The sequence below is a fragment of the Triticum aestivum genome, chromosome 5B (assembly GCF_018294505.1).
Source record: "Triticum aestivum cultivar Chinese Spring chromosome 5B, IWGSC CS RefSeq v2.1, whole genome shotgun sequence".
NCBI lineage: Eukaryota > Viridiplantae > Streptophyta > Magnoliopsida > Poales > Poaceae > Triticum > Triticum aestivum.
This window is the reverse complement of record NC_057807.1, coordinates 613,885,095-613,910,139: the sequence shown is the minus strand read 5'-3', so window position 1 is coordinate 613,910,139 and position 25,045 is coordinate 613,885,095. Positions and strand designations below refer to the sequence as shown.

Sequence of the window (25,045 nt, the reverse complement as noted above, 5' to 3'; positions counted from 1 at the left end):
CTTTTCATGATATTCTTGGTGGAACAAAACAAATTTAACACAATATACAAGTTACCATTCACACGTTCTGTACTAGAAATATTGATATTTTTTCTCTAATGCTGATGGGAGCTTTTCCTTCGCGAAACTTTTTATACGAGTGAAATAAGGTCAAGTTTATTTTTTAAAAAAATTCACATTTTTTTGACTTTCTTAAGTTACTAAAAAAAATTCCATGTCACATGTATATACACTTTAAATGAACAAATATATATATACAAGTTACTATTCATACTTTTTTGTCCTTGAATTTTGTTTCACTAAAGTCAATGGTTGTTCTTCCTTCTTGAAACTATTTATACCAGTATGAAAGAAAGTCAAGATTATTTTCAAAAAGTTTCATTTTTTTTAACTTTTTTGGTAATCACCAAATAGACAACTTCCAACCGTGCCACTAAAAATATAGATAGTTTACATTGTTGGGATAGAATGATAGGCATGAAATATTGATAAAAAAACACATCAACACTAACCATTTTGATATAGCTTTACTACCGAAAATGGTTTAATTGAGCTTTAAAAGTTTGTTTTGTCTTACCAACGTTCAGAATTCCGGAGGGACACGCCCCTGACAGTAGCCACCTTAGAACAGGACGAGGTGTGTGTGTCAGTAGAGCAGCATTTATGCATCGACATAATGGATTATTGCGCGAAAACACTGTACCAGATGATGTCCAAGCTTGTCCTTCTGACAATATACACTTTGGCAGCTGTGTATAACGCGTATTGGCACAGCAGGAGCCTGCCCGTATTTCCTAATTCGCTACTCTCGTATTTCCTAATTCGCTACTTTAGCTACGGATCGCAACACACTTACACACGATGTGGATTCCAGGGACATATGTCCCCACAGACCAAACGTCCGCCTCCTACGATTCCATTTATTAGAAGTTTCCCAGTTGTGCATCTTTTGGAACAGTGTGACAACTTCCTGACTTCAGATTCAAAGTCTTGCTGGTCGCGGGTCGCAGCATTGAGCATGTCGCCCCATGCATCGTGGATGTGTGCATGACAAAGATGTCCGTCCTTGGCTCCCCTAAGGAGCTGTTTGTAATTTCTATTTTCTTTGCAAGTTGCCTTGTGTGGATTGGATTCTTTAAATACGGTTCAGGTGGTTGGAATATGCATGAGAATGTCAGTAGAATTAATATGATGAAGTCACTAGTGAGGTAAGCAAGCAGACAAGTCAAACTTTTTGTCTATCCTCCATGTGTTCTCCGTTGGAACCAAGGGACGAAGGAACTAAAATAAAGATTTGCACAGATAAATGCAATACAACATCTATGGTTCTGGCATAGATAACTTTTTGTTAGGCATGTGGCCCTGAGTATTGGATTTGCTTTTGATGAAACCCCAAATGGATCAATGGAATAGTTAAGGCAATTTTTTGTACACATTTGCGTATCAAATCTTCATAACGTTGATGGTTTCAGGTGTGCCAAAAATGCGGAAACGCCCAAAATCTACAGACTACAGTACTTTACATTACATGAGCAAGTACTTTATCCCAAAGCTTCAAACACGTGTCGTTGTCCGGCCTCACAAAAAAGGTGTTTACGTCTGTAGATACTCTGGTGGTTTTTTTTAATTGAGGGGCACTCCCCGATTTCATTTCATTGAATGAAAAGAAACCGAATAAACAGAGTCATAAAAAAAGTTTGTTTCTCAGCCCCAGATACCCTACCTTGGCCGGGGGGGGGGGGGGGGGGAGAAAAGACTAAAGAAGCGCTACGAGGAAAATGGTTACCACACAGGGCTCCATCCCCGACCCTAACCTATTCTAAACAGTGACAGAGCTTAGAACAACCATATTATCCAGACATAGACTATCACGATATTCCAGCGAAGAAACTCAAAACATAGAAAAGCTCTCAACCCACTCCCAGACGTCTTGTCATTGGCGCCCATCCTCTGCTCTTGTTGAAGAAGCCATTTGCAACATCAACCAACAACGCCGCCACGTCGCGCAGCTTCTGTTGCCCTTCTTTTCTATGTAAGCCAGCCCAGTACGACATCCAATAAGCTATTTGAAAAAACAGCACACTCAGATCATGCGGGTAAATGTGATGAAAAGTGGCAGCATTTCTGGCTTTCCATAAAGACCAGAATACCGCCGCTACACCCACTGCTACTGTTTGTCTCATCTTCTTCAGAAACATCTCTATCCAGCTGCTGAACTCTTCAATTTTCCAAGGAATATCATAAATACCAGTGACATTCCTAACAACCCCCCACACAAACTTGGCTACCACACAAGTGCAAAAAAGATGCTCTACGGTTTCAGAATGACCACAACTTTTATCTTTACTGAATGATGCATATAATTAATTACAATTCCATTTAACCGTAAAAAAATTATAATTCCATTTGATGGCGATGTTTGAAGAAAATGACAGTGAACACTTTTTAAGCCACAATTACAGTGAACATTGTTATATATGTTTTGCGATCTAGAAATGAGTTATCGCGATGGATGTTTTCTTCCACATCAGTTATGTTTGCTTGGGGAACATTGCCAGGACAGAGAGTAGATTTTTTTCTTCCGTTGAGTCAAACAGACAGTGACTAATTGGTTTGTAAAATTAATAATTATGATACATCTGAACCATTCAGATTGAGTGGATTTATCATCTGTCAACGTTGAACTAGTATATTCTAACAAGATCCATCAAACAACTGATGCAAACCTCTGTTCGAACCCTTGCGTGCCAAGGTATCAAAATCTTGAACGCCACTCTAAAAGCTTCTGTTCTAGAAGATGGAGTCACCAAGTTTGAAGCCACTTCTCCTGTTCCCCTTCCTCGGTGCTTCGATCAGACAACGAGAGACCAAACGTTTACGTATGACTTTATATAAATAGTCCTCTACACGTCTCTCGTCTTAATCGCACCGAGGCTTGCCGCTTGCGTCTGATCTGCATTTGTACTCGATCTCATCCTCCACGCCGGCCGTAGTACTTTCCGGCTAGCTCGCCAGCCATGGCTGTCCACGACGAGCCGCTGCACATCCTCTTCTTCCCGTTCCTGGCCTCCGGCCACCTCATTCCGATCGCCGACATGGCCGCGCTCTTCGCCGGCCGCGGCGTCAGGTGCACCATCCTCACCACGCCCGTCAACGCCGCCATCATCCGCTCCGCCGTCAAGCGCGCCAACGACGCCTTCGCCGGCACCGGCTGTCCCGCCATCGACATCGCTGTCGTGCCTTTCCCCGACGTCGGGCTCCCGCCGGGGGTGGAGAACGGCACGGCCCTCTCGTCCCAGGACGACCGCGACAAGTTCTTCCACGCGGCGACTCTGCTCCGGGAGCCATTCGACCGGTTCCTGGCCGACCACCGCACCGACGCTGTCGTGTCCGACAGCTTCTTCCACTGGTCTGTCGACGCCGCCGCGGAGCGGGGCGTCCCGCGCATCGCGTTCCTCGGCAGCAGCATGTTCGCGCGCTCCTGCAGCGACAGCATGCTGCGCCACAACCCGCTGGAGAACGCCCCCGACGACCCCGACGCCTTCGTCGCCCTGCCGGGGCTGCCGCACCGCATCGAGCTGAGGCGAAGCCAGATGATGGACCCGGCTAAGAAGCCATGGCAGTGGCAGTTCTTCAAGGGCGTGAACGCCGCCGACCAGAGGAGCTTCGGCGAGGTGTTCAACAGCTTCCACGAGCTGGAGCCGGATTACGTCGAGCACTTCAACAAGACGCTCTCCCGGCGTGTGTGGCTCGTCGGGCCAGTAGCGCTCGCCAGCAAGGACATGGCTGTGAGAGGCACCGACGCGCCCTCGCCGGACGCGGACAGCTGCATCCGGTGGCTGGACGCGAAGCCAGCCGGCTCGGTGGTGTACGTCTCCTTCGGCACACTAACCAAGTTCGCACCGGCGGAGCTGCACCAGCTCGCCCGCGCCCTCGACCTCTCAGGCGTGAACTTCGTGTGGGTCATCGGCACCGCCGCAGGCCAAGACTCTGCTGAATGGATGCCCGAAGGCTTCGCGGACCTCATAGCGCACGGCGACCGCGGCTTCCTAATCCGAGGCTGGGCGCCGCAGATGCTGATCCTGAGCCACGCCGCCCTGGGCGGGTTCGTGACGCACTGCGGCTGGAACTCGGTGCTGGAGGCCGTGAGCGCCGGCGTGCCGATGGTGACGTGGCCGCGGTACGCGGACCAGTTCAACAACGAGAAGCTCGTGGTGGAGCTGCTCAAGGTGGGCGTCAGCATCGGGGCCAAGGACTACGCGTCGGGCATCGAGGCCCACGAGGTGATCGCCGGCGAGGTGATCGCCGAGTCCATCCAGAGGCTGATGGAGAGCGACGCCATCCAGAAGAAGGCCAAGGACCTCGGTGAGAAGGCAAGGCGCGCGGTGGAGAAGGGCGGATCTTCGTACGATGATGTTGGCCGGCTCATGGACGTGCTGACGGCCCGTCGGAGCTCCGTCGAGGTTGGCCAAGACATCCAGGCCAGCTGATGGGCTGGTACGACGGTGTGTGTGTTAATTTGGGCAGCTTGGAACTTTCCTTTTGCTGATTAATGGCCGCTAGATCCGCTGGCGATCTTTTGCTAGTACGACAGCCATGACGCCATGGAATTTAGGTCCTATTTGGTTCATAGGTGCTAGGACTTTTTTTAGTCCCATCTTATAAGTCTCAAGTCCTTAAAAAGTCCCTACCTGTTTGGTTCCTAGGACTTATAAATCCTTATAAGACCATATTACAACTATAAGTCCCTATAAATCCCTCCTTAAGAGTCTTATTTTATAAGTCTCAAATGCCCACTTTAAGTTCCTATAAGTCCTTTCTGTTTGGTTTAGATGTCCCTAAGCCAATAAATCCCTAGAAACGAACACCCTAATTGTACGTCGCTGTTCTCTGAGAAAAGTGTAAAATGAGTAAGAAAACTTTCTTTTTGCATCTCGGGGACTGAAAGGACTTGGTGGATGCCAAGCCACGCTCGTGCTCTGTCAGTATCATGGCTGCAAACATGATACGTAGCATGGTCCGTGGCCATATATAATGCTGTACGTTCCCATCTCGCCGGCATGCCACCATTGCTAATTTGTTGCATCGAGATTGTGTTGTTTGGGGGACACGTGACAGAAGCTCTTTGATTTTCTTCTTCTGTGAAAGTAGTGAAACACTATACTTTTGATTTCTAAAATCTGAGAAAATCGTACTTTTGATCATGTCAATCATAACCTAGCTAATTTGCCACGTTCATGCTATGCTAGTAACCACACTGTACACTCTTTTTCTTTTCGAAAAGGGGGTTCGCCTCAGCCTCTGCATCTGAACGATGCATACGGCTAAAAAGATTACTGAATACATAAAAGAGAGCCTCAATTTGCAGGAGCGTAAGTTCACAATACCTACTAATGAATAGTGTATACCACGTGGGGACAAACCGATCCAACTACCGAAATTGAGTTTGATTACATTGTTAATCTCTCTTTACGATGGTCATCTCAGTATCATAATGAAATTTATTATAACTAGATTTCCATGTTAAACCAATACACATTTTTTTCATTTGAGAAATGGATAGAAGACCTCATATGCACCAAATCAAATCAAGTAAATATAGACCAGCAAGTCACATAATGGAATCATATGCAACCGTAGAATCGACAACATTTTATGTTCTTCGATGATTATAATAGTGATGCTAATTTAAATAGAAATACAAAGCATACACATGTTGTCAACATGTTACTGTACCCAACTTGCAATTCATATTTGCCCAGCCCTATTTTTTTATGAATATGGCTGCCTAATATACACTAGAAACCACTACTAAGATATTTGTTAGTGTGTATGATTTAAAAAATCTCTACCATGAGATTCAATAATATTAAAATATATATAAACACATGCATAGATACTAAAAAATGTGTGTATGTACTATATAATTTATGCAATATTTAAAAGTTAACTTAATCAAAAAAATTAAACTAGAAAGAGAAGTTTTGTTACAATTTAAATTTTGCAGATATTTTTTCAATAACATATATTACAACTGTATGACAACAATTGTTATAACCGTTGTTTACAAACATGGTTATGCGGTTAAGTACAATGGCTAAGTAATAAAAAAATATTAAATAAAATAAAACGATACTATTAGTTTAAAATAAGTATAAATGTTTAGCATAAAAAATTGTTTTATATTTTTGGACCGGCTCTGCCAAGAGAGACAAGTTCGGGTCTACGTACACCACCAACTCCGGAGGCGAGCAGTGGTGACAGTCACTGGCACCGGGGAACGGGCCAATAGCTCATGTGCGACACATTTGAGGTGAATTGGCTTGAGTGCGACGTTGTTCGAGCGAATGGCTGTGGTGCGACACATTTGAGCAGGTAAATAGCCCACGCACGACATGGCTGTTAAACTGAACTGATGCCCTCGTAAGCTGTTGGGGGCTAGACCCACCACTTATCCACGTAAGCGCTGGACCCACCACTTATCCACCTAAGCGCGGGACCCACCACTTGTCTACTCGCGGGACCCACCTCCTCGAAGCTAGAAAAGACGAGCGCCCATGCCCGTCCGCCCGCCGCCGCCCATTCATCCCCTTTCCCCAATCTTTCACTTCTCCCGCGACCTAGCGCAAATGTCTACCTCCTCCGCCACGCAATCAAAATGGCGACAGTATGGACCAGTGCTGCTAACAAGGTGCCCTGAATGCACACGCCCAGACCCTCTTAAACGGTTGGTCACTAAAAGGGATGACAATGGCAATCTTGGGCGGGAATTTGTGAAATGCTTGAGCAAACCAATGGCAGGAAGGGGTGGCAAGGTTAGATCTCAGTTCTTAGCCCGTTCTTTCACTGTCTTTCGCTCTGATTTCTCCATATTTTGTTTTTTCTCCTCGAATTTGGGATTTAGGGTTCATGTTGTTCTTTTCAGATCTTGAAGAAATGTTACCATTTGGAGTGGATTGATGAATATGTTGATAAGATTCAGTTTGAGGGCTATGTTGATTCGAGCGTGGCCGCAACCTGGGAGCTCAATTTGGGCGGGGTGCCGCCGATTGCTGTGGAGAATACGGGGAGCTCGGGCGGAGGGGCGGGTAGATTCGTGCCGATGGCGATGTATGCGCGCAATGCTGAACTGCATGCGGAGTCCGAACTGACCGAGGAACTGAAGAAGATCAAGAAACATCTAATGCAGATGATCGATTTGCAGAAGCAAGCAAATATCATGGCAGGGGGGTTCTATTGTTGTATCATTGCTCTGTTTTTGTTTTATTTGTTGTTCATCCGTCATTAGAATGGGCATTTAGGCTTGTCAGGGTAGAGGATGTGATCTGTGCGCAAGTAATGTATCTGAATTGAAGCAGCAATTTGGAACACAAATTATTCAGTGTTCATGCTCTGTTTCCCCTGTTTTTGTTCTTCACTTAACAGAGTACACACCCAAATTCAGTTTCTAGTAAAAAAACAAAATTGGGCTGCCGAATAGATGTTGGGCCGTAAGGAGATTGGGCTCAAGGAGACCAGCCCACCCGCGTAGGGGCACCAGCCCACCTCTAACTTTGGCAAATAAAATGTTACTTGTTTTTACTTTGGCCTTTTTCTTGCACTAAATTTTGTGATGGATCATTTTTTGATGCACTAAAACTAAATGTTACTTGTTTTTATGCATGTCTATGGTTTCATGAACTAAATGAGTTGCATGCTTGCAGTTTGCATTTCCTAGTTGCATGTCCATAGTGGGTTTGCATGGGGCTCCTAGATGCATGTCTATGGTTTGGGTAATGACCCATTATTTGGCCAATATTTTGAAGATGGTGTGTGTGGTGATTGGAGTGTAGCAACCCGGGCCCGTAGCAACCCATAGCAATACACAAATAATGGAACAACCCATAGCAATCTACAAATAATAGCATGAAATACACAATATATATAGTAGCATAACGATTATATAGAAGCATAACGATTCCAACCCATAGTTCCACGATAGCCTTACAACTTCACGATAGCCTTACAACTTAAAATACTAATACAACTGAATAATAGTAGCATAACGATTATAACTTTAAAACTAATACGATATGATACGATAGATCGGGGGGCACCAAACGTGGGTTCTTCTTCGGGTTCTTCTCTCCTCCTCCTCCGGGTGAACGCCGGGCCACCTCGCTCCTCCGGGCGCCCTTCACTCCTCGTTGTTGATGGGGGTACGGGAGCATGTGCATAACACCGTTGTTGGGGAAGATGGAGTTGAAGTCGGTGAAAATGTTATGGGTGGTGAAAGCTATGAACTCACAACCAACCCAATACACTCGCCCGAGGAGGTAGAAAGCATCAAATGGGTTAGTGAACGTAGCGAGGAGCCCAACCACAAGGCCGTTGTGGGTGACCTCCTCAAGATGGTACATCCTTGGAGAGCCGCGGGGGAGGTGGCGGAAGTTGGACACAAGGAAGAAACCCGTCAACTCCCTTGCGCCCTCCACCTTGAGATGGCCCAAACCCTAAGGGTACTCTCCACGTACACTCCGCTCGGGTAGAGCCTTTCCGGCATGGTTGGGGGGAGTTGGTAGGTGGGGGCGTTGTACTGCATGGTGGCGCCCGGTGGCTCGAGGGCTCGATTGGGTTTGATGGAGAAGAAGGAAGAAGGTGGGCAGAGGAGGAAGAGGATGGGGTATGGATGAGGAGGAAGAGGAAGACGATAGTGCCCGGCTTAAATAGCCCAAGAGCGACGTGGTTTTTGATTTCTTCGAGTGGTTTCACTGGGTAGAATTAATGGGCGGGCGGAGTTTGGTGGCGCCCCATGGAAGTGTGTACACGAGCGTGAGAAACGGGCTGCGATGGTCGCGGGTCAAGGGGGGCGGGATCACGCACGCGTCTGTGCCGTCGTGGGTCAAGGGGACACGCCTGCCCCGGGTTCTTTACGTGTGCTGCACATGCATTCATGTCGTATCCCATCTTGCTAGGGCCTGGCTAGAGGGCAACGTTCGGTCGATGGGAGACGTGACAATAATGGACGCCTTCATTTGCTCATCTTGTAACGAGCAGCACGCCGTTTGAACTGCATCGATACCCACATCGATACCCCATGCCAGTATTGCGTCCTCAAAGAGGAGCACGCCATGAACGGCACGCCATGCAGCGTTGGCTTTTTGGTTGTCTTCATCGGGCTACTGCATTGTGGCTGGGTGCATGCTTTGATGCGACGCTGCATCGGTTCTAATGGTAGGCATGCAACAGCTTACTGCGTCGTTGGAGGTGGCGGAGCAGGGCTACGTCGAGGGCATGCATGCAACGCATGGGCGCAGTTCTGCGGGTGGGCATGCATGCTGCGGGTAGGCACGGGCACGCATGCAACGATGGAAAGGGCACTGCCTAGGCTTGGTCCATGCACCGCGTCAAGTCTTGCCGTTGGATTCAAATGAACGGTCCTGATGCCCCAACGAGAGAGGCTGATCCAAACACCGCCGCGTTGTAACGCTCCGGATACAACTTTCCATATTCGTAACTCCAACTCTTGCCTTTTCCGGAGATGCGATATGATATATCCTTCGTGGTTGGGTTTTATCTGTTGTTTTGCATTTTTTTTCTTGTTATGCATCTCATCTCATGTCATCATCTGCATTTCATCCACATGTTTTTCAAAACTTGCATCCATTCGGGTTCCGCCGATTCTCTCCGTTGTCCGTTCCGAGTCCGGACACACTCGCACGCGCCCGCGGCACCTCCGAAATATTATTTTATAAGTGGCATAAAAATGTTCTCGGAATGGGTTGCAACTTGTCGTGCGGTCTTATTATAGTGTAGATAGAGCGCCTGCCAAGTTTCATCGCATTCGGAGTTCGTTTGACTGCCCAACCGTTAAATATATAACCACGATATAGTCGGTATATTCGTCGGGTGTTTTCAGTCTCCGAAAACCGTTGCCGGGCTGCCTTCTCTTCTCTCCTCTCAGCCCAACTCTTCTACACAGCCCACCTATGCCCAGCCTAGTCCCCCCTCGATCCGGGGCCGTCCGATGTCGATCTGAGGCTCCGAAACACTCCAAAAAAACCCTAGAGACTAAACCCTAGCCCCCTTTCCTATTTAAACCACCTTCCCCTTCCAATTTTGGCAGCCTTCCCCCCTCCTCCTCTTTTCCGTGCCACCCACCCCACAGCCACCTCCTCCCACCTTGGGGGCCGCGTTGCCGCCTTCCCCCTCCAAATCCGGCGCCAGCCACCTCCCGGGCGCCACTTGGCGGCTCCCCATTGGCCAGCCGCCGCCGTGCAGCCTCCCTCACCCAGCCAGAAGCCGCCACCTGTTCCCCTGCCTCCTCGCACGCCAGGCCCGTGCCAGGCCCGCCCGGGCCCCGATCTAGGCCCCGAGCGAGCCCGTCCCGCCCCGCTCCCCAAGCGCCCGTCGCCCCACTCCTCGATCCGATCTGGATCAGGAGGGACGTCGTACCTCTGCTCGACCTCGCCGCCGGGAAGCCGCCGAGGGGCTCTGCCGCCTCTGCAGATTGCGCCCCTGCCTCCTCCCTCCTTTCCTCTGTCTCTCCCTCACGTTCTCTCTCCCTGTGCCTTGCAGAGGAGTCTGCCATGGCCGTCGCCGCCTCGGGTCCTTCGCATCCGTCGCCGGAGCTCCGTCCAGCTGCCGTCGTTGCTCAAACCCGGCTGGAAACGGGGCCCCGCCTCCTCCCGCGGCTGGATCCGCCCTTCCCGGTCCCCGCCGAACCCTTGCTCGCCGCCGACGAGTTCATTGCTGCCGCTGCCATGTCCCTGCTCGGGGCGAGCAGGGACCTCCTCGTCCCGTTTGCCTTCCAACCTGGGCCCATGCCCCGGCCCAGCGCGTCGACCGTGTTGGGCCCAGCTCCCGCGGTCCAGCAAGGCCCAGCCAGCGTCAGTGCGTGGGCCAGTGCCTCTCCAAGGCCTAGCCCCAAGCCAAACCGGCCTGCTTCGGCCTCCTCCACCGACCGGCCCACGAGGCCTGGTGAGCAACCCCCCCAGCGCCCCTCTATTTTTTTCACCGATTAGGCCAGACAAATTCGGCCCGTGACTTGTTTTTTTCTGTGCTGCGATTTTCCTAATTATCCAGAGATTGCCAGTTTTTCAGAAAACCCCTCCATGTTCATGCATATAATAACTCCTCAACCGTGCATCATATTAAAATGACTTATATATGTAAAATGCTCAGAATATTGTGTAGATTAATAATATGCCACTTTCATCTATGTTTAAAATGTTTAAACTTGTTGTTTATTTAATTTTTCATAATGCCATGCGAAAATGATTTATTTCATAACTAAATAACCGTAGCTCGGTTTTAAATACACTTTATATGTGAATGGGGTGGAAAAATGCCTAGTTTACCATGGTGCACTTTGTTTTACTGTTTAATAACTCTAAAATTGTGTTTAGGGCAGAACAGTACCAAATTCATAAATTGCACATGAGGATTTTCCGGAATTGTTGTTTTGTTGTTCCGGCCTCATTTAAACTTGCCTAAATAGTTAGTTTCACTATGCTTCACCTCTTGCCATGTTTAACAACATTTAATATTGTTGAGTACCTAACCGAGAGCGAACTAAACAACTTTCATGTGTTGTTTTGTCAATATGCAACTCGTTGCATATTGAGCTCCACTTAACTTGTAGCATTGTTTGTTTCACTTTGCCATGCCATGCTCTTTAAACCGGACATGCATGATACTTGTTTGCGCATCATGCCATGCTTATGCTTGTTGGTTTACCATGTTGTTTGTTTCTTTCCGGTGTTGCTTATTAGTTCCGGTAATGTTGCGATTGTGAGGATTCGTTCGACTACGTCCGCTTGTCTTCTTCATGGACTCGTTCTTCTTCCTTGTGGGATTTCAGGCAAGATGACCGCTACCCTGAATCTCACTACTATCATTGCTATGCTAGTTGCTTCGTTCTATCGCTATGCTGCGTTACCTATCTGTTGCTCTTCAAGCCCTCCAAAATGCCATGAACCTCTAACCTTTGACACCCTTCCTAGCAAACCATTGTTTGGCTATGTTACCGCTTTGCTCAGCCCTCTTATAGCGTTGCTAGTTGCAGGTGAAGTTGAAGATTTCTCCATGGTGGACAGGATTTTGGTTGGGATATCACAATATCTCTTATATTATTAATGCATCTATATATTTGGTAAAGGGTGGAAGGCTCGGCCTTATGCCTGGTGTCTTGTTCCACTCTTGCCCCCCTAGTTTCCGTCATACCAGTGTTATGTTCCTGGATTTTGCGTTCCTTACGCGGTCGGGTGATTTATGGGACCCCCTTGACAGTTCGCTTTGAATAAAACTCCTCCAGCAAGGCCCAACCTTGGTTTTACCATTTGCCTCACCACCACCTATATTTCCCTTGGGAGTAATTAACCCAAGGGTCATCTTTATTTTAGCCCCCCCCCCCCCGAGCCAGTGCTTGTCTAAGTGTTGGTCCGAACTAGAGCACCGTGCGGGGCCATCCCTTGGCAACTTGGGTTACGTTGGTTCCTGTACGCTTCGCTTATCCGGTGTTGCCCTGAGAACGAGATATGTGCAGCTCCTATCGGGATTGTCGGCGCATCGGGCGGCTTTGCTGGTCTTGTTTTACCATTGTCGAAATGTCCTGTAAACCGGGATTCCGAGTCTGATCGGGTCTTCCTGGGAGAAGGTCTATTCCTTCGTTGATCGCGAGAGCTTGTCATGGGCTAAGTTGGGACACCCCTACAGGGTATAATCTTTCGAAAGTCGTGCTTGCGGTTATAGGTAGATGGGAATTTGTTAATGTCCGGTTGTAGATAACTTGACACCAGATCCGAATTAAAACGCATCAACCGTGTGTGTAGCCGTGATGGTCTCTTCTCGGCGGAGTCCGGGAAGTGAACACGGTCTTTGGGTTATGTTTGACGTAAGTAGGAGTTCAGGATCACTTCCTGATCATTACTAGCTTCACGACCGTTCCATTTGCTCTCTTCTCGCTCTTATTTGCGTATGTCAGCCACCATATATGCTTAGTCGTTGCTGCAACCTCACCACTTTGCCCCTTCCTTTCCTATTAAGCTTTGCTAGTTTTGATACCCATGGTAATGGGATTGCTGAGTCCTCGTGGCTCATAGATTACTACAACAACAGTTGCAGGTACAGGTTTATGCGATGATCATGACGCAAGAGCGATGCTTGCTTGCGTTGAGTTCTTCTTCTGCTTCTTCGATCAGGGGATAGGTTCCAGGTCGGCAGCCTGGGCTAGCAGGGTGGATGTCATTTGAGTTTTTGTTTGTGATTCATCCGTAGACGGATAATGCTCTTATGTATTGTGATGTTGTATTCGTGTGGCATTGTATGCCTCTTGTATGTATCCCCATCTATTATGTAATGTTGATGTAATGATATCCACCTTGCAAAAGCGTTTCAATATGCAGGTCTATCCTTGGTGGGAGCTTCGAGTTCCTTTTGGATAGGGTCGCATATTGGGCGTGACACGCGTCAACCAATCAACGCGTCTCATGCGGATCGCTGCACACTGTAGCTAACCCTAGTGCCTGATCTCAACCGTCCACGCACAACGACCGATGACCAGGTAGTGTGCGGGGTTTTGAGGGGTTTTGACTGATTAGGGTTGAGCATAACTAATTCAAAAAAACAAAAAATATAAAACTTGCGCACATAGTCTTATTATGTCGTATAGTAACAAGAAAAAAAATATAAATATGGTTTACATACATTTTTACAAAAAATCCTTCACAAAATTGTCATTCCTCAAACAATGTAGTATGGAGTTCAAGGGAGAGAGTAGTGGGCACCCGAGAGTAGGTGGGTTTTTGAAAATGAAAAGTGTGAAAACCTCACCAAAACTTCATTTTGGATTGACTAAGAAAGATGTGAACTTACTTTTCTCATTTGCATGTTTTAAACTTGTTTTATATATAATTTTCTATTAAACCTTATTTTTTCAAAAAGAAAAGAAAATAATAGAAAATTAATTCAATAAATAGTGAGACTTTAGATTTACACTATATAGGTAGAATAGATGTGTAGAAAAATTATTTGGCTGGTTTAGACAAGGTGCCAAAAAAACTTGCTTTAATATGAGGCCGTTTACCCTACCTTTGGAGGTCATTTGAAACACACTTTTCATGACTATGAGTTCAACTTAACAAAAGGGCTCGGAATGATCAGCAAGCAAACATATTTCAGTTGGGGTACTTTAGATAGCACTAAAACATCAATAGCCCAAATTTAAATTTAAATTTGAATTTTATTTGGCTGATTTAGACAAACAAGTTCGAATAGAAATATGGGGATACATATTGACTACCAGTACGCACCAAGTTACAAATATTATTACATGCCCCAAATTTTCAAACTGTTCTCTGTTCTACTTCTTCCTACCACGTCGTGTGCCCTTCTTCGCCTTAGCCCTTCTTGTTTTTGGTTCTACTATACACACAAGTTAACTGATCATCTTGGTTTTCTTCACTGATCTTTTCAACACCTCGCCAATACCCTCGTGATCAGTGTCTTCAGTCTCAATGTTGATACCAGTTTCAGTTTCTTTGGTGTGTACCTCAACATGAGTTTCTTCAGTCTGAACCTCGACACGCTCAGATTCAGTTTCTTCAGTCTGAACCTTGACACGCTCAGGTTCAGTTTCTTCGGTGTGCACCTCCACATCAGTTTCTTCAGTCTGAATGTTGACCTCTTCTTTCTACCGCCATTGACTCTTGATTTTTTTGTTGGCCAACACTGTTCAACAACAAGGGGCTGACTTGCTCGCTTCCTCCTGTGCAGAAAATGTTATAGATATAGTAATTGGAAAAAAAGCACCAAATCAAAACATAGACAAATAAACAAGAACATACTTTGGCTTATTAGGAGTGTAACGGCATTTGACAGATCCCACTCTGTGCCCAAGTTCCTGGCACAACTTGCATCTGTTTTTGTTACCTTTTTGGGCCCTTTTTGGCTTTTCATCTTTCTTTCCCTTCTTACTACTCCCACCTTTCTCAAACCATGCCTTGAATCTACTCCGTTTAGGCCTGCCAGCCTTTCTTTTCGCCAAGGGAGGACACATGGAAAATTCAATGTCCACTTCAGGCCACTGAGACTGATCTGTAAGTGCTGGAATTGGAGTAGCATATGCAGCTTTGAATCTTGCTACCGAATAATATTCATGCAGATATGGGTGCATGTTTATCTTCGGTTGGGATGCTAAGAAAAGAATGGCATGCTCACATGGTTTACCAGTGTGTTGCCACTCGAGGCAAGTGCAATCATGCAATTCAGTGTTAACAACATGTCTCCTTCCAGTTTTGTTATCTCTAACTTCAGCACCCCAAGATGAAGATTTTTCAACAAACAAATGTGAAAGACTTCTGCTCCTATTGACCACCTGTTGTACCACTGCTGGAAGCTTATCACCTTGCAGAAAATCACCTATCCTTCTTCTCAATTCCCACAACTGCATGAGCATGATCCTGATTTGGTCAACCATGTCATGCACAGGCAAATCTTTTAACTCCTTCACCTTGTTGTTGAAACTCTCTGCCAAATTGTTGTTGATGTGGTCACACTTGATGGCAGTGTTGAATGCTGACCTGTACCATAACAAAGAATGGTAGGTGTTCAGCCATGGACCAAACTCATCACATGCTGCCATTATCTTATCAATATGATATTTGTGTGCCTGTCTAGTGTAAGATCTTGCTGCTGGCCACATGCGCCCAAATTCTTCTCCTCTAAATTTTTTGATCAAATTCATCCACAAATGACCGAAGCACTCCCTCTGCTCAGCACGTGGGAAAACATATTTCACTGAATTTTCAAGCCCCTTACACGCATCTGTGTGTATAGCCAAAGGTGACACTGGCCCTAGGCATCTTTTCAACTGGATCATGAACCATGTCCATGAAGCCTCTGTTTCTGACTGAAACAAGCCAACAGCAATAGGAAACATCCAGTTGTGTCCATCTACAGCATTGCATGCTGCCAACTGACCATTCCACTTGCCTGTCAAAAATGATGAGTCTATGCTCAAATATGGACGACACCCTGCTTTGAAGCCATCTATGCAAGGCTTCAAAGCCATAAAAAACTTGGAGAACTTGACTTCACGTTTGGCTGATACCTCTGTATCTATCTCCACAACACTACCAGGTGACCTCTTTTCCACCTCTGCTTTGAAGTTGTAAAGCATCCTAAATGTATTTGCCCAATCACCATATAAATTTTTCATTGTCCTTTGTTTTTCCTTCCACACTGTGGTATATTTAAATTTAATGGGGTACATCTTTTCCAAGTCTACTTTGAGTTTCTTGGCAGTAGTGTTTGGTGTTTTGGCTAAAATTGGGGTGATCTTTTCTGCAACCCAAAGTTGTGATGTCATGGTTGATACTCTCTGTGAACTTGTAATACAAGTATGTTGATTGGGGATTTGGTTAACCCTGACAGTACTTCCATCAGGTTGCAGTCTAGTAGATATGTACCACTTGCAAGGCTTGATACTACCATCAAATCCTCTGCACCTCGCATAAAACTTCTTTCTATCAGTCCAAACAGTCTTGGCATCAAACTCATGTTTCACTGCATAAGTCTTGAAACACATCCTAAACTCCTTCATGCTTGGGAACAACTTGCCTACTTCAATGACAGGGTTTTCTTTGTCATACACATGCACCAGCTCATCATCATGTGCATCTTCTACTTCATGTGCAGCTTGTTCCATCAATTGTCCATCTACATCTTCATCCGCATTAGCAGGCAAACTAGATTCGCCCCTCTCCTGCTTATATCTGTCATCGACTGGAATGCCAAAAAGGTCGACATCTCAATGTCAGGCATTGGTGCAATGACCAAATCAGTAGGCTCATCTAATTCAACTACATTCCAATCAACAGTTGCAGCAGTTTCAGTTTCAGTTCCAGTCACCTATCCCTCTTCGGCTATTACTGTAAGTTCAGTACGCATGGGAATCAATGGCCTCTGTGTAGCCCAATCATCATCTACCATCTGCGCAGCCAATTGTGATGGCACATATCCAACCTTCGAAAAAATATTCAGATCAACCAGCTTAGCAAAAAAATTAGCTCGTTTGCTTGTCCAGCCGTTTTGCCGATCGATTTCATCAACAATCTGTTCACCATCTTCCATTCTCACATACTCTCCTTTCCAATCATCAAACCGCAACAGTGATACTTCTTGCTCTGGACCCCAAACAACATTCTCCCCGATTTTTCCACCCATGTCTTCACTGCCTTCTCTCCCATGTTCTGTAGAACTTGTGGATCAATCTTTGTAAACTCAACCTCCCATTTAACAATTGTGTCTCTCTCAATGTTCTGAATGCTACCATCAACTAATTTTGCCTTTGATGGAAAGAAATTGACCATCAATTCGAAGGTTCGAGCGGCAGCATCCCCTCTGTCAGTGACGAACAGTGTGAGCCCGTGAGAAAGAGCAGACTAGACCCTAATTGCATGCAAAATAGGATCAGAGAGAGGCGCATTACCTATTCGAAGTTGAATCTGGCGGCTCCATCTCAGTATGCCCACGGGCTCCCCTCACAACCTATCGATTCAACAAGCGAAAACAGAGGAAACGAGCTGAGATCTACGGGGCCGAGAGAGGAACGGGAGGGGGACTAGGGTTCTCACTCACCATTTTTTTAGGACGAAGGCACCGCCGCCGTTGAGAATGAGGGCTCCACCGCCTCCACCGAGAATGCAAGATCCGCCGCCACTGGAGAAGAAGGGGGGGAGGGGGCAGAGTGGCGGGCCCGGCACGGTCGGGCGGCAGGGCACTGTCAGTTGTTTTGAGGAGCAATTAAGTTGGACCCACATGTCCTAACATAAACGGGCTTGGTTGACTACCAATTTAACCACATTTAACACCCCATGTGGCCCTGGGCTATTTACCTGCTCAAATGTGTCGCACCACAGCCATTCGCTCAAACAACGTCGCACTCAAGCCAATTCACATCAAAAACATCGCACATGAGCTATTGGCCCCCGTGGAACGGTCATGCTCTATAAGACTCTCGAATTAGAGTGATGCGGCGGGTGCCGCGCGACATACTCGACATCAGATCGGAGGAGTCACCAGGCCACGTTCAATGCGGCATATCACCTTCATTTTGTTAAGTAGTATAGTAGTATTATTCTACTAATATATCCTTAGCCTACCAATGTACTCTGATGTTGCTGCTACTACTAGTACTACTATCCTTTTGCTAAAGGGATGATGTGCCAATTGTTGCTCTTCTTGTATTATGTTTATTCTTGTGAGTGTCACTTGGAGCCCAAAGTCGTCTGCTCGTCTTATGGTTGTGCTATTGGACTCCAAATCAGTCTTGCTCTTCCTTTGTTTTTTGTGATTTTCAGGTGACGATAGCAGGAGCACGTCTTCGGCCACAAACGCCTTCCCTGCATTGCCGCCACCGACCACTCCGCTAAGCGATCCCTCCATCGTGTACCTCGTCGCCCTCAAGGTCAGCCGTTACCCCGCTCGAAACCCTAACCTCCACTCCCTCCTTTTCGCTACATCTCTCAAAATAGACTTTTGCCCCACTTTATATATAAAGCAACAGGCGAAGAAAGTACAAGACTGAACGATACAAGATGAAGAGGAAGCCCTCTTACAAAGCCAATCCCAGGATAACCGGATCACGCAAACGCATGTGACTACACAACCGAGAGATAACAAAGGAAGAAATGAAACAATGCCACTCTACTCCCTAGTACACCTAAGCTCCACGATAACACCCTTGGGAGGGAGAACGACGCAACGCGACACCGTTGCTGAGTCTAGAATGGACAAAGTGTTGCAAAACGTAGTAGAAAACAAAAAATAGCTCTACGATCACCGAGGAACAATATGAGTTTGTTTGCTAGCATGTGTGGACCTAGCCTAGTTTTCCCCTCTTATAGATGTTGAGTGTAGACATGCTGAATGCATTTGTTGTTTTCGGCAGCGGTGTATGCGCTGAGTTGAGACTTTGTTTGGCAGCCTGCATGTGTTTAGACATGCTGAACAATTTTGAATTCCGAATAATTTCTTTGAATGGTGAACAAAATTGAAAAAAAAACGTGAATAAAAAATTAAACATATTTTGAAATTCTAAACTTCCATTCAAAATTTAAACAAAAATTGAAATTCTAAACATCTTTGAAAATTTAAATAAAATTAAAAAATCTGAACATTTTATAAAATTCTGAACTTTTTTTAAAATTTCAATAAAATTTTAAATTTGATTTTTAATTAAACAAAAATTGAAATTCTGAACATTTTTAAAAATTTTAAATTTATAAACATTTTTTGAATATTTAAACAAAATTTGAAATTCTATAAAAACTCTAAACATTTTTCAAAACTTAAATAAAATTTGACATTCTGAACATTTTTGAAAATAAAAAAAATAAACTATGAACATTTTTTGATTTTTTTTGAAATTCGAAACATTTTTGTAAATTTATATAAATTTTGAAATTCTAAACTTTTTCAAAAATCTAAACAAAATTTGAAATTTTTGTATATTTTTTGGAAATTTAAACAAAATTTGAAATTTTCAACATTTTTTGATAATTTGAACATATCTAGACGTGGTCTGGTGGGTGTGGACGAGGGTCGGGGCCAACATGGCTGCCTCCATGCATCCTCTTTGGGGTGCATGGGATGGGCATGGCCGAGGGCCCTTTTTGCATTAGTTGGGCATAGCCCAGATGAGCCCATGCACCGTACCAAACAAGTGAAAGTGGGTCGGATTGGGAACTTTTGCCCTCATGCACCTTTCAGGCACCCTACCAAACACAACCTATGAAGATGTATATATGGTTTGGATCAACAACCATTACCGACTCCAGAGTGCAACGGAAGTAGATGAATGTCGGTGTAAATCGTACTTGGAGTCCCTTGAACCATTGATGACAATCCCGCGAACCACCCTCGAAAGATCCCTCGAACAAAAGAACGAAAGCACGACCACTCTACTTGGTTGCAAGCATGCAGCCTTCAGGATTCGGCAGCGCTTCGCTATCCAGAGCTAATCGTCGCCGGAGAATTAGATGGAGGAGATTAGAACCACACTGGACTTATAATTATGAGGATTAGAGGAACTAGACCATGCTCTAATTAGTCAACTATGACCAACTAAAACTAAGGCTAGATGAACTAGAGGAGGCTCAAAAACTTATGTGTCTCAGTAGAGCAAAACCCCCTAGTATATATAGGTTAGAGGAGAGGGAGAGAGAAGCGACTAAGGAGGGAAGGAGAGTCCTTAGGGTGTCGGCCAGGGGGGAGGAGTCCAACTCCTCCCCGAGTCCAATTCGGTCTTCCCCTTCCATAAGGGTGGCGGGGGTGGTGGGAATCTCCACTTGGCCCAAGTTTCCTTCTCCTATTTGGACTTTTAAGTCCCGTTTCTACTAAAATAGATATAAAAGTGTTCTAAATATTTTTCATACCCTTTATATATAATTTAACAGCCCCCAAACCATTTTACACCTATATATTAGTTATCTTAATACACGGTATTACCCAATACTCTCCGAAACCATTCGGTGAGCCCGGAACGCTTTCGAACCCTCTCGGAACTATTTCGAATATTAATGAAACAATTCCAATTTTTTTTTCTCATCACTCCCATCCTACTAACACTCGGCAGATCATGACTACCTTAAGCTTGTGACATCGTAGGTTCGGTAACTCACAGACATGAATGAAACCCCTTCATTCAATGACTCACAGTGGAACCATGGACGTCCATATCAATCCCTACGAGCACACGAGTGATATTTGAGTGAACCTTTGGTTATCATGTGATGTTCCATTTGCTTTGCGATACTTCACAAAACCCGGGATGCATCGGTATCCTCCTGAGTCATCACATGCTCACTGCGGCATTATCCTCGACCAGTTTTGTTCTTCTTTCTCGTTATTGTGTTCCGGCATCCCCATGACAAAGTCACCTGTGTCTGGCCAGGTGACGATGGATGACGTCATACCGAATGGGCCCTAAGAATATCTCCCCATTGTCGGAGGAACAAACCTCACTCTCAAGCTATATAGTCACTTATCAAACTTTTTGATGAACCTATAAGTTGTCATTATGATCACCGTATTACATGTGACATTTGAGCAACCCCAAAGTCCATCGTACGGTAAGAAGTGACTACGATACTCTCATTGTCTAAGTAGAAATATCACATGTTAACACTCTGTGTTATTACAATTGATTACAAACGATATTATGTCAATTCATAACAAACAAGTTTGGGCCGATTCAATATGATCGTTCTTCCAACGTCATAATATCAACGCTGTTTTTGGATTGTGTTACACTTAACGATATCCCAAGATCTGAAAAACATTATCACCGACAACACTTGAGCTACTCTTATAGCGGGACTAGGAACCTTTATTTTATCCATTTATTATTTCACACATGTATATGAGTTTTCTATTGAATTGCATATTCCAGGATTATAGCAGTTGTAACAAGAAATATAAACACTTAATTATGAATATGGAAATATACTAATACAATATTATTGGCTCTAGGGCATATCTCCAACATAAAGGTTTTCACTCGGAACCCAGACACGGAGAGGAGCACCACGACGATATTGATATGTCTCCAACGTATCTATAATTTATGAAGCATTCATGCTACTATATTATCTGTTTTGGATGATTATGGGCTTTATTATACACTTTTATATTACTTTTGGGACTAACCTACTAACCGGAGGCCCAACCCATATTGTTGTTTTCTGGCCTATTTCAGTGTTTCGAAGAAAAGGAATATCAAACGGAGTCCAAATGGAATGAAACCTTCGGGAGCGTGATTTTTGGAACAAATATGATCCAGGAGACTTGGAGTCCAGGTCAGAGAAGCTTCGAGGAGGCCAGGAGATAGGAGCCCCCCCCTATAGGGCGTGCCCCTGTCTCCTGGCCCCTCGAGCACCCCCCGACCGACTTCTTTCACCTATATAATCCCATATACCCTAAAACATCGATAACGAAGATAGATCGGGAGTTCCGCCGCCGCAAGCCTCTGTAGCCACCAAAAGTCAATCGGGACCCTGTTCCGGCACCCTGCCGGAGGGGGGGATCCCTCACCGGTGGCCATCTTCATCATCCCGGCGCTCTCCATGACGAGGAGGGAGTAGTTCACCCTCGAGGCTGAGGGTATGTACCAGTAGCTATGTGTTTGATCTCTCTCTCTCTCTCTCTCTCTCTCTCTCGTGTTCCCTCTCGTGTTCTCTCTATGGCACGATCTTGATGTATCGCGAGCTTTTCTATTATAGTTGGATCTGATGATGTTTCTCCCCCTCTACTCTCTTGTAATGGATTGAGTTTTCCCTTTGAAGTTATCTTATCGGATTGAGTCTTTAAGGATTTGAGAACACTTGATGTATGTCTTGCCGTGCTTATCTGTGGTGACAATGGGATATTCACGTGATCCACTTGATGTATGTTTTGGTGATCAACTTGCGGGTTCAGTGACCTTGTGAACTTATGCATAGGGGTTGGCACACGTTTTCGTCTTGACTCTCCGGTAGAAACTTTGGGGCACTCTTTGAAGTACTTTGTGTTGGCTGAATAGATGAATCTGAGATTGTGTGATGCATATCGTATAATCATGCCCACGGATACTTGAGGTGACAATGGAGTATCTAGGTGACATTAGGGTTTTGGTTGATTTGTGTCTTAAGGTGTTATTCTAGTATGAACTCTATGATAGATTGAACGGAAAGAATAGCTTCGTGTTATTTTACTACGGACTCTTGAATAGATCGAGCAGAAAGGATAACTTTGAGGTGGTTTCGTACCCTACCATAATCTCTTTGTTTGTTCTCCGCTATTAGTTGCTTTGGAGTGACTCTTTGTTGCATGTTGAGGGATAGTTACATGATCTAGTTATGTTATTATTGTTGAGAGAACTTGCACTAGTGAAAGTTTGAACCTTAAGCCTTGTTTCCTACCATTGCAATACTATTTACGCTCACTTTTATCATTAGTTACCTTGCTGTTTTTATATTTTCAGATTACAAATACTCATATCTACCATCCATATTGCACTTGTATCACCATCTCTTCGCCAAACTAGTGCACCTATACAATTTACCGTTGTATTGGGTGTGTTGGGGACACAAGAGACTCTTTGTTATTTGGTTGCAGGATTGTTTGAGAGAGACCATCTTCATCCTACACCTCTCATGGATTGATAAATCTTAGGTCATCCACTTGAGGGAAATTTGCTACTGTCCTACAAACCTCTGCACTTGGAGGCCCAACAACGTCTACAAGAAGAAGATTGTGTAGTAGACATCAGATATCTTCAAGAATAAAACGGTGCTCGCGAGCGTCGTCGTAGTCGTCACAAATCGTGGAGCTTTCACTCGGTCGCTCCTCGGTGTCGGTAGGACACCAGGACAAGCACAACGAGCATAGATCCCAGATCTATATCGGGGCGCCTCCATAGCTAGAGCACGCCCGAGCCACCCACTGCCATATCTCTCGCCGCCCACATGGCCAAGAGATGTAGCCATCACCGCATCCATAGAGCTCGCCAAGCCTTGAGACAACACCAACCGCCCACTTCACAATGCAGAAAACCATGGCAGGTAAAGCCTGACATATGTCACCGAGCCAGGGTTGGCACCACCACCGTAGGAGCGCCCATGCCTACAGTCCCATCCAGTCCTGATGGACCGGGAGGGGGGGGGGGTAGCCAAGTGACTACCGACGGCCATTGTTGAGAATATCTCAGACGACACCATGTCCGCAACCAAAGGCACCGGTCTGACAAATGGCACAATGTTGCCCCGTCCACACATCCACGGACTGACACCGACGCTACAACTAGAAGACAACTCCCCAACCGATCCACAAGCTCCCACCCTGGCTTGACCGGTGGTGACTCAGAGCCGAGAAGCCCGACTCCAAGGCGACAACGCGCCGAACCTCACACAGGGAGCACCAACCTCAGGCACGAGGACATACCTAGCGGCCAGTTCGTGTCGTCGGCCCACTGTCGACACACGAACCCGGATGAGGGAAGTGCCACCCCATCAAGAGGGGACCGCTCATGGCGGCCCACAACTCCGGCCGCCGGGCAGTCGTGCCAATGCCAGCTCCGCCTTCCCACGCCAAAATCTGCCACCACCACTCACCGCCCATGTCCCTCCTCCACGCCCGCGGCAAGGTCTACCGGAATCCACTGCCCGAAGATATGGAGTACCAGATTGACTGGTAGCATGTCAGGATGACACATCTAGTTACTGGAGCACTTCCTAACTAGCTATCTTTTTCCAAAAAAGGATGTTGTATTAGCGTGAAGGGGATACAGAACATTATGAGTAAACACCAAGCCCAGGGCCACCCCCTTGCATATCGGAGGCTCTAGTGCGAATAACGTACAATGCATGGTCCTGACGACCAAACCTTACATCTTGCCGGTCGCTGCTGCTGCACGCTGCAGGCACACAAGTACATTGAAATTGTCCATATGACTTGTTCTTCATGACAAGGCACTAATTTCAAACAATGTTTTTATAGTTTACCTACAAATAGCACTTTGAACAAAACACGATCATCTTCCATGAAAGAACAACAAAGATATCCTACAAGGTAAACCCAAGCAATATCTGATCGTCATGTGGTAATGTGGTGATTGTCGATCATTGTTAGTATGAAGCAATCACTTGTGCGGCAATTCCATGCAAAAGATCGTCACCAAATTTGCAATCAATAAAAGAAGATGGGCTTGTGGATTTTCGGAGTCTTCCCACCCTTCTATAATGAATGATACGCACTCTTGTGCGTATTCGAGAGAAAAAACAAAAGAAGATGGGCAATCACTTGTTCAACGCTCAACACCAACCTCTTCAGCAACCACACCCATATATTTTCTGAAGTAAAATGTCCATGACAACTCCAGGATTTCAGAGTCAGAAATCATATCGTTCCAAGAGTGGGAAGTAGGAACATGCAGCTCACCAACATACCCAACTAATACCACCTTCCCCAACAAAACCCACTCCTATAATAACACACGCGTACTCGAATTCCAAAAGCACACACACAA

The 25,045-nt window shown here is 45.7% G+C and overlaps 1 protein-coding gene across 1 annotated transcript; it reads left to right on the top strand.

Moving 5' to 3' along the window:
* The first annotated feature begins 2,888 nt into the window (after nucleotides 1-2,888).
* Nucleotides 2,889-4,932, top strand: LOC123113645 (anthocyanin 3'-O-beta-glucosyltransferase). The gene has a single exon (XM_044534948.1). It carries the CDS (start codon nucleotides 3,018-3,020, stop codon nucleotides 4,488-4,490), a length of 1,473 nt encoding a protein of 490 aa, XP_044390883.1. The 5' UTR covers nucleotides 2,889-3,017; the 3' UTR covers nucleotides 4,491-4,932.
* Nucleotides 4,933-25,045: the final 20,113 nt, after the last annotated feature.